The sequence below is a fragment of the Penaeus japonicus genome, unplaced genomic scaffold (genome assembly GCF_977035675.1).
Source record: "Penaeus japonicus unplaced genomic scaffold, GWHDUDI00000001_assembly GWHDUDI00000023, whole genome shotgun sequence".
NCBI lineage: Eukaryota > Metazoa > Arthropoda > Malacostraca > Decapoda > Penaeidae > Penaeus > Penaeus japonicus.
The window spans coordinates 3,260,704-3,270,703 of NW_028234425.1; the positions used below are offsets into that span (position 1 = coordinate 3,260,704).

General features: G+C 37.1%; 1 protein-coding gene across 12 annotated transcripts in view; it reads right to left on the bottom strand.

Annotated features, from left to right (window-relative positions):
- hppy (MAP4K3-like protein hppy) overlaps window positions 1-10,000 on the bottom strand; it is an 80,352-nt gene that overhangs the window by 25,959 nt on the left and 44,393 nt on the right. For 6 of the 12 annotated variants that reach the window (XM_043004091.2, XM_043004089.2, XM_043004094.2 and 3 more), the window contains one exon: window positions 6,331-6,369. The exons of 5 other annotated variants lie outside the window; for them this stretch is intronic. In XM_043004091.2, the coding sequence (XP_042860025.1) occupies window positions 6,331-6,369 (39 nt within the window). Of the gene's footprint in view, window positions 1-4,549; window positions 4,622-6,330; window positions 6,370-10,000 lie in introns of all 12 variants that reach the window. One more of the 12 variants, XM_086550046.1, reaches the window with a different exon arrangement.

Below are 10,000 nucleotides of genomic sequence, written 5' to 3' on the forward strand. Positions count from 1 at the left end.
TTTACATCATACAAAAACATCAATATCAACATTAATAATGATTTAACTAAACACACTAATACATACTTCACATCAACGTGGGTAATATTTGTTACTTAAAACAGAAATATCCACAACATGTCCCTTTAAAGGTTAGCAGATTATAACAATGCTAAAAAATATATCTTTGTGCAGGAGATTGTATTTTTCTCTTGGCAATTGTCCTATCTTAAAAATCTGATGTACTTTCCATCTAAAATTTTGTCACGTTTCCCCTACACAAAGATCTGATTTAATAGGAAGCCCTTTTTTAATACAATTGCTAGCTGCTACTGCCAACAGAATCAAATAAATAAAATGGAATAAAAATCTTAAAATATATACCATTAGGAGCATGCTACACAGCATTACTTAAAACAGGTTAGTGAGTAAAAAGATGAGGGTCAAGCAATGGTAAACATGTAAATTAAACTGAAATTCCTTTTTTGCATTCATCCTTAACACACAATATGGATTTGATACATTTATACACTTAGAATATTTAAACACAATTAGTCTACCCAAAGCAAAGCCCTCATCTTTCGGGTAAACAGTATAATGTTATATAAAAAAAAAAGAAAAAAAAAAAAAGTTCAAAGCTGTGGTGTGCAGATTGTTCACTCAACACAAAACCAATTATATGTTGGTGTGAGTCATGATGTGGCCTTAGTATCCCCTACGACAGGCTGTTAGTATCGTTGCCAAGTGTCGAGGAATATAAGGAAGGACATTAAAAGAAAGATCGAGACTTTAGCATCTTGGCAGTTAACATATCTACTTTTTTGTGTTGAAGACTTTGTACTCAAGGACAGATATAATAACATTGAAATATCGGAAATAAATAAACAATGAAAACTACTAAGTTGAAAATATTTTTGAGTGTTCAGAGTAAAGAAGAACACAAGAACATACACAAAAGAATCCTGAGTGAAAAGATTATAAACTTTCAAATAAGGAGGATACAACCTTGCTGATGTATATATGTTACAACAAACAACAGAGAAATAATAAATGTACCTTACCCTGTAATTGAAAAGTGTAATGGTAGGTCTTAATTTTCAATAAAGTTTTCCCTCTTTTTAATCTATTCTGTGCCTGTGCAGTGGCAGACAAAACACAAGCTTGTGGGTATTCTGCACACAAGCACAAGCGTATGTGCGCTCAAAAACACATGCACGTGGTGTCACACACACACTCACACACTGTTGCACACAACATAAATATCATTTATTTGTAACAAGTGTTTCACTGTCTTTAGCACTATGGAAACATAATACAGTCCAGTATATAATTTATATTTCCAACTACAAACAAAGGTGTAAATAATCATAATAGTTCAAAACCAAAATGGAAAGAAGAGAAAAAAGAAGTAAAGAAAATTTATGTATACAACTGGGAGTTATTCAATATGCTCTTACTACAAATAACTTTGTTATAAAAGATTTTAACCCACTTTTCTCTTGGTTCAAAATTCTTCATCTATTCTGCTTGTTTTCCTGTCTATCAAAATCAATCATCTTTTTCCTTCCCCCTTCAAAACAGATAAAAGAGTCCACAACACTCATTCTAATTATATATCCAAATGCATCAATTTGACAAGAGCCGAAATAACAATGATGTGTGGCATTTTACTCTTTTCTCTATCGTCAATCAGCTTCCTTCCAAATACCTTTATTTTATTATCTTATTTTACTACTTATCAATTACCCAACTTCTTTTCATGTGCAAATGTATTCTCTTCATCTTTTCACTCTTTAGACAGAGAGAGATCCATTCATTAAAATAAAAGTAATAATCATATCTTAACATAATCAAAAAAGTTCCTAATCTTGGATATCTTGTTCTATTCTAAAATATGCGAAGTCTGTGACATATTTTTTTTGTCTTGTTTATCACTTAAATTACACCAAGGAATTTTCTCCATTCTCCATGATGGAAAGCCTTCCATGTATTTCCTAAATGAGAAAAATGGTTAAGGTGACACAATAACTAAACCAACTTTATGTCTGATTCATACAGCTTGTAGCCAATCCTAATACTTAATTAAACCTCTTTTGGAAGTACAGTTTTTACTCTAATCTCTTTTAATTTAAAATATTTTATTCAAAACCAAACACCTTTCTACAAAAATATGAATTATCTAGGGATTTTCCTCACATTCTTCTCTTTATCATCTAAGCAATTAAAGTACATAAACTTCTATGAAATTAACAGAGAAACTGAGTTATCAAAATCTCTTCAGTAACAATTTATGTACTGCCAGGTTATGTATGGGCTGTAAACTACATTACATGGAATAAAAATGGGATACATAAATTGTCATGGACTAAGAAGTTCTGTGTGAGATTCCTCAATTGCTGTTAAATCAAGTATCAAAACTAAGTGGCAACCTAAAGGAACTCCTAAACGAAAAGCCTACCCTAAATGGTTTTCAATAACTTTGTATGTTTGATGAAATTTGAGAATTGGTAGTAAATACATTTTATATAACTACTTAAATATTTTCCTTTAACCAGAACAAACTGTGACATAAACTGTACTTTCAATTGAAAGAATATAGATTTTTTTTAAAACAAAATCATATTTGTATCTATCATGTATATACACTGACATGAACACACACACTTGCTCATACACACAAATACATTTATTGCTGGATGACAATAAAGAGTGACTGTCTGTCAGAACCAAAGCTACGTCAACTCCTAGGAAGTGACAGACTCTTCCCCATTTGGCAAAGGATCCTCACTATATCCTTTGTTAACCCATTCGCGCCGGTTGACTTGCTATCACATTCAGTGGTTTTTGGGTCAAACGCTGGTGACAAGATATTGGGTCAAGGCTGGCGCACCAGGTGAGTGGGCATACAGCGCTCGCTCGCGGCTAGTGCACCCAAGAATCCCAAGGCGTTAGGCTTATGCCTTCGAAAACACCAGCATTCTGACCATTTAGAGCCGGAATAGCCGCGGCGTGAATGGGTTAAAAGAGAAATTCAAAACAACTATGGAAGAGATCAAATTTGTTCCTACCAAGATACCTTCCAACATCAAACTATATTTTAATGAATGCATAAGTAATTTTAACATTCTGAGAGCAAAATTCCTACTTTAAAATCATCTCCCATTACAAGAGCTGCTTTAAGTCTGTGTAACATCACCTGGTATGATTTAAGGAGTCCTAAACATATCTATTAATTCATCTATCACTGTTAACTCAAAATATGAAATAAATAACACTATCTGCATATAAGAAAAACAAGGAAATTAATTCTTAACAAATATTTTTTATTTCCATTGTTATACCTAACTTTACGTTCTTTTTTTATGGAGTAACCTTATAATCTAACTTCACTTATAATTTAAAAAATAATGGGTCATTCAGAGGGCAATCGATCCTGATATTTGGAAATGTCTAATACCCCATCCAGGGTTCAAATAATAATCTTCATAAAACAAAACAAGACCCAAAACTCAAACCAAAATTTCTTCAATTCTAAAAAATGAATCCTTTACATAACTAAGCAAACTATATTAACAAATGAAACCTTCTTATTTTCAGCTTTCAACAGCCACAACTAGTCTGTAATAAAACCCTTTTGCATACGCAACAGACAATCACAATTTTAATACAGACTCGCTTAACTCTCGTAGTGGGAAGACGGCAAAGTAACTACAATAGAGACATCTACATTCTTAAAAGCGACTCTTTCTTTTCTATACCTTCCTCAATTCTTTAATGTCATTAATCAATGCAAACATATTAAAAAAACAACAATATATTAAGAGTACCTATGACTGGTCTAAGTAAAATCTTTTAACTATGGTTAAGAAAACTTCTCTTCAATGGAATGGTTAGTCAGAATGGAATGAGAAGGAAAAATAATAATAAAGAGACAAGGAGAAGAGAAGAGGGGAGGGAAGGGGAGATAGATAAAGGGAAAGGGGGGAGGGGGAAGAGAATGAGAAAAAGGGAAAGAGAATAAGATACAGAAAGGGAATGAGGAATAGAACAAGAGAAAGGTGAGAAAAAGAAAAGGAGAAAGAAAATAAATACATAGGAAAAAAGAAAAAGAAAAAGAAAAAATATAAGAGAGAAAAGGATAAAGAGAAAGAGGAAAAGGAAAATAGAGAAAGTTTTATGATAATCTAAAAAAAAAAAAAAAAAAAAGTAACTCATCTACACAGGAATAAATCCAAAAGCGAAAAAAAAAAAAAAAATGAAAGCCTTCCAACGTGTATGCTATCTAGACAGAACAGCACTCTGGGTTATATCAGCCTGGAGAGGGAGGTAGATTGTCCTTCAAAATCATCACTCTGAGTGAGAACAAACCTTTGGTAAGGATTATAAAAGAAAAAAGGAAAATAATAAGAGAATAAAAATAAAAGATGCAATAAAAGAAAAAAAAAAAAAATCCAAAATCCAAAAAGAAACATATCTTAATAATGAACTAAACCAAAACAAGAAAAACTCTGAGGTAAGTGCCCATCAACCAAGGGAAATCTACAGCTGCTTGCATTATGGTCCTACATACCACCGCCTGTGTACACGCCCCTGTACAAGGCGAGATAGAGGAGACCACACCCGAGCCCAGGGAAACCACTGTCTGTCGCAAACGCAGACAACAGAGGGAGGAAACACTCCATTATACGGGGTCCTCTTATCGACAGTGGTTGGAAAAAGATACATAGATAAAAAGAGAAAAAGAATAAGAGGAAAAAATGAAGAGAGGGAGAGAGGAGGGAGGAGAGAGAGAGAGAGAGAGAGAGAGAGAGAGAGAGAGAGAGAGAGAGAGAGAGAGAGAGAGAGAGAGAGAGAGAGAGAGAGAGAGAGAGAGAGAGAGAGAGAGAGAGAGAGAGAGAGAGAGAGAGAGAGAGAGAGAGAGAGAGAGAGAGAGAGAGAGAGAGAGAGAGAGAGAGAGAGAGAGAGAGAGAGAGAGAGAGAGAGGAAAAACACATTGTAAGCTCTGTCAATAATGTGCAGAAGATGGGATAAAAAGACATAATAGATATCTACAGGTAATATATACTGCCTAAAATAAAATACAATACCTAAGCCAATATATGTAATATTAATATTCATTACGTTCTAAAAAAAAATACACTTATTTGCATCACAGTCCTGCATCCTGAAAATATCAAAAAATTAAAAAAAGAAAAAAAAGTAAACGATAGTAACAAGGAAAGATATATCAACATAATTTGATACACTGACAGAAATTTCACAAAGCTACTACTAAGCCCTATATGATTTCCTAAGATGATAAGGAAAAAGGCTAATATCTATGTTCAAAAACAAGACACTTGATATGTTTTTGATGTTTATAATCCTCGAAGATAATACCTTGTACAATAATAACTTTACTTTAAACTATAACATTGTTTGTCTATCAACACATTGTTTCCTTTGGCTTAAGGAAGCCAAGAGAAGGCACAGCAACGGCTAACTAAAAGGTGATTAAAAAGCTTGGTAAAAATATGGAGTCCGACTGTGACATAAGCTAATGACCACCTACTGAAGTTAATAAAAATGATAACAATAAAAAAATAAATAAATAAACAAAACAAGCTGTTACTACTTCAAACTTAACTGAACACAAGAGAAAAAATATACATGATAGTGTGGAAAAGGGCACTGCTTAACACTATTCCTAAGCAGTAATGCAAGCATGTTTTCTGTTACATATCCCTGTAAATGAAAACATACAATTCTTATCTCAAATGCACAATTTACAGTAAAGAGGAGAGATACATTGGTATCCATCTTCAAATTTCTTTTCTTTCCCACCCCCAATTTGTTTTGTATGTGAACTATTCATGATGAAAATGAAAGCATGTTGTGGACATTATTCATAATATACATACTGAAAAGATAAAGACTCATGAAGTTTAGTGTTGGTTGGCATAACAGAGCAGCATCTCTGTTTTCTCTATCATCAGCATAGTGCTCTGCCATACCACCAAAGCCACAGATAAGCTTTTATTAATCAGAGTGAAATCTGATTAATAAGTTTTCCTAGCATGAAAGAGGATATAGGATACATAAACACAAGCCCTGTAAGGGCTGTGATTAAATGCCAGATGTGTTATTTCTCTTGTTGCTGTTATCATTAACAGAGCATGCCACTTTACAATGACTACCATGCAGTTCTATGTACAAACTACAGCTACGTAAGTGTCTGCATGTAAGTCACTGGGCGAAAGTGTCTCAGCTATAAGTAAAAGAGGTTAGGCATACACAAAAAAATTAAGAAAAAAAAGAAAAAAAAAGTCACAACAGTTAGTGGGTTAAACTGGTAATATTGGGATTTCATACCTCATTCGCAACTCTTCATCAATATACTGCAATAGGCTCCTGTTGAGAGCAAGGTGTTGGCATGAGTTAGGTAGCAAGAGCAAAACTATTGGGTGTGGGTTATAAGTGCCCTACTCTCCCAGCTTTTATGGGGTACTGAGTCACTGCATGTTCGAGAATAACAAGTCACAAAATAAGGTTATAGGATGCAAATCTATCATACTTTCTTTTTGGAACAGAAAATTTGTGAAAGCAAAATTTGGGTATTTTGAAACACTACTTTGCATTTTTCAATGTACTGTTAGTTATACTGTAGTTATTAATAAACATAGAAAAAATATATATATATATTTAAAAAATCCTTCAATTGCATTAGTCTAAATAGAGGAAAATTAATATAAATATATAAATGACACATATATATTTATGTGTACATAATAATAATAACAATAAAAAGTAAAATCACATCCTAACACTTTAAAATAAATCTCTTTCAGGAGTATTCCAATGATCATTAACTTGTAAAATATAAAACCATAATTACTTTCTTCATATAATCCTAGGCTTTACTTAAACTTTTCACAAAAATAAGTAAGTTACCTTTCAGCATTAAACAACAGAACAAACAAGCCTACATAAAAAGAGAGAAATAATGATTATAAAAAAGAAAAGAAGAAAAAAAAAGAAACAATAATCTCACAGTGAACTTGTCATTTACGAACATCTATAGGGTAAGGGGGGAGGGGGGGAGGCATATCCACCTACCCTAGGTTCCATTCCTTTATGAATGTGGCTTTTGTCACACGTACTGCCACCGCGACTAACAGACCTAAAGTCGTAACTATTACTCTCGTTATGACTGGGGGTGAGTCGACTGTAATCACAGCTACATATTTACAAAAAATTAAATAAACAAATGAAAATATTCAAGGAAAGAAATCAAGCAATCATTTCACACTTTACAGCTACTGCACAAAAAACACACTCATTTTAGGGTGTGTGTGTGAGTGTGATTGTGAGTGTGTGTGCGCGAGTGTGCATGTGCGTGTGCATGTGTGTGAGCCTGTGCGTGTGCTTGTGCATATGCACATTATATATAAATAGATAAATATATAAATATACACACACACACACACACACACACATACACACACACACACATATATATATAAAATCTATAAGGTATATTTATGATATATAATATTAATATATATATATAATTATATATATATATATATATATATCTATAAATATACATATACATATATAGTGTGTGTGTGTGTGTGTGTGTGTGTGTTTGTGTGTGTGTGTGTATGTCTGTGTGTTTGTTTGTTTGTGTGGTGTGTATGTATATGTGTGTGTGTGTTTGTGTATGAGTGTGTGTATGTGTTGTGTGTTGTGTGTGTGTGTGTGTGTGTGTGTGTGTGTGTGTGTGTGGGGGTTGGGGTGTGGGTGTGTGTGTGTGTGGGGGTGGGTGGGGGTGTGGTGTGGGGGTGTGTGTGGGTGGGTGTGTGTGTGTGTGGTTGTGTGGGTGTGTGTGTGTGTGGGCGGGTGTGTGTGTGTGTGTGTGTGGTGTAGAGTGTGGGTGGTGTGTGTGGGGGTGGGGTGGTGTGTATGGGGGGTGGTGTTGTGTGGGGTGGTGGGGTGTTGGTGTTTTTGTGGGTGGTTGTTTTGGGGGTGGGGTGGGTGGTGTGAGTGGGTGGTGGTTGGGTGGGGGGGGTGTGGGTAGGTGGGGGTGTTGTGGGGGGGGGTGTGAGATGGGAGTGGGTTTTTTGTGGGGTTTTTGTTTTTTGGTGGGTGGTGGATGGGGGGTGATGGAAGAGAAAGGGGTGGGTGGGGGGGTGTGGGTGTTTTTGGGGGGGGGGGGGGTGAGATGCCGGGGCTTGGCGCGGAATGGGCATCGGGATTAATTGCGATATATGTTAGGTGAAGAGAAGGGAGATAAGAGAAAACAGAGAGAGAGAGATAGAGAGAAAGAGAGATAGAGAGCTGAGAGAGAGAGAGAGAGAGAGAGAGAGAGAGAGAGAGAGAGAGAGAGAGAGAGAGAGAGAGAGAGAGAGGGAGAGAGAGTAGAGAAGATAGGAGATGAGAGAGGATAAGTGTGAGAGAGAGAAAGAGAGAGATGAGTGAGAGAGTGAGTGAGAGAGTGGAGTGAGATTGGGTGTGTGAGAGGAGATGTGAGTGAGAGAGTGAGAGAAAGAGAGAGTGTGTGAGAGGAGAGTGAGAGTGTGGGTGTGTGTGTGAGTGAGAAGAGTGTGTGTGTGGGTGTAGTGTGTGTTGTTTTGTGTGTGTTGTGTGTGTGAGGTGGGTGGAAGTGTGTGAGGAGAATGGAGGTGAGTTTGGTGTGTGTGTGTGAGTGGGTTGGTGGGTGTTCTTTGTGAGGGAAGTGGGGGTTTTTGTTTTGTGATGTTTTGTGTGGTTTGTTGTGTGTGGATGGGTTTTTAGATTATGATAGGTATTGTGGTGAAGTGAGAGATAGATGTTGTGTGTGTGATGAGGAGTAGATGTGATAGTGAATTGTGTGTGTGTGTGTGAGTGAGGTGTGAGGGTGTGTGTGTAGTGTTGTGAGTAGTGTGTGTGGTGAGAGAGAGAGATGAGTGTGTGTGAGTGTGGTGTGTGTGTGAGTTGTGAGAGTGTGTTGGGGTATTGGTAAAGGGAGTGTGTGTGTGGAGGTGGGTGTGGGAGAGAGTGAGTGTATGTGTGAGTGTTGAGGTGTTGGGTGAGAGTGATGAGAGAGTGTGTGTTGGGTGTGTTGGGGTGATGTGTGTGTGTGTGTTGATGTAGAAGTAAGGTGTTGTGTGTGTGGTGTGGTGTTGGATGTGTGTGTGTGTGTGTGAGATGATGTGTGGATTGATGTTTGTGATTGTGTGGGTTTGATGGGGGGGTGATGTGGGTTGTGGGATGTGGGTGGGTGTGTGTGTGTGTTGTGGGGTGTGTGTGGTGTGTGTGTGTGGTGTGAGAGTGAGAGTGTGTGAGTGTGTGGTGTGGTGGGGTTTGTGTGTTGTGTGTGGTTGTGGTGTGGGGGGGGTTTGGGTTTGAGTGTGTGTGTGTGATGATTTGTGTTGTGTGTGTGGTGTGTGTGTGTGTTGTGTGTGTGTGTGTGTGTTGTGAGATGTGTTTGTGTGTGTGTGTGTGTGAAGTTGGTGGGGGTGTGTTTGTGTGTGTGGTGGGTAGGTGTGTTTGTGTGAGATTGTGATTGTGTTGTGGTGTATAGTGTGTGTGTGTGTGTGTGTTAGGTGTGTGTTAAGTATTATGTGAGTGTGTGAGTTGTGTGTTTGTGTGTGTGTGTGTGTGTGTGTAGTGATGTGTGTGTTGTGTGTGTGTGGGTGTTGTGTGAGGTGTTTGTGTGTGTGGTGTGTTGGTGTGGGTGTGTGGGTGGGTTGGTGGGTGTTTGTGTGTGTGTGTTGTGGTGTGGATGTGTGGGTGGCTTTGTTGTGGTGTGTGTGTTGTGTTTGTGTGTGTGTGGGTGTTTGTGTGTTGTTGTGTGTGTGATTGTTGTTTGTGTGTGTTTGGGGTGTGGGTGTGTGGTGTTGGTGTGTGTGTTTGTGTTTTAGTGTTGGTGGTGTGGGTGTGTGGGGGGGTGGTGGTGTGTTGTGTGTGGGGGTGTTGGGTGTGTGTGTAGAGGTGTGTTTTGTGTTGGTGTGTGTGGGTTGGGTGTGTGTGTTTGTTTGTTGGTGTTTGTGTTTGTGGT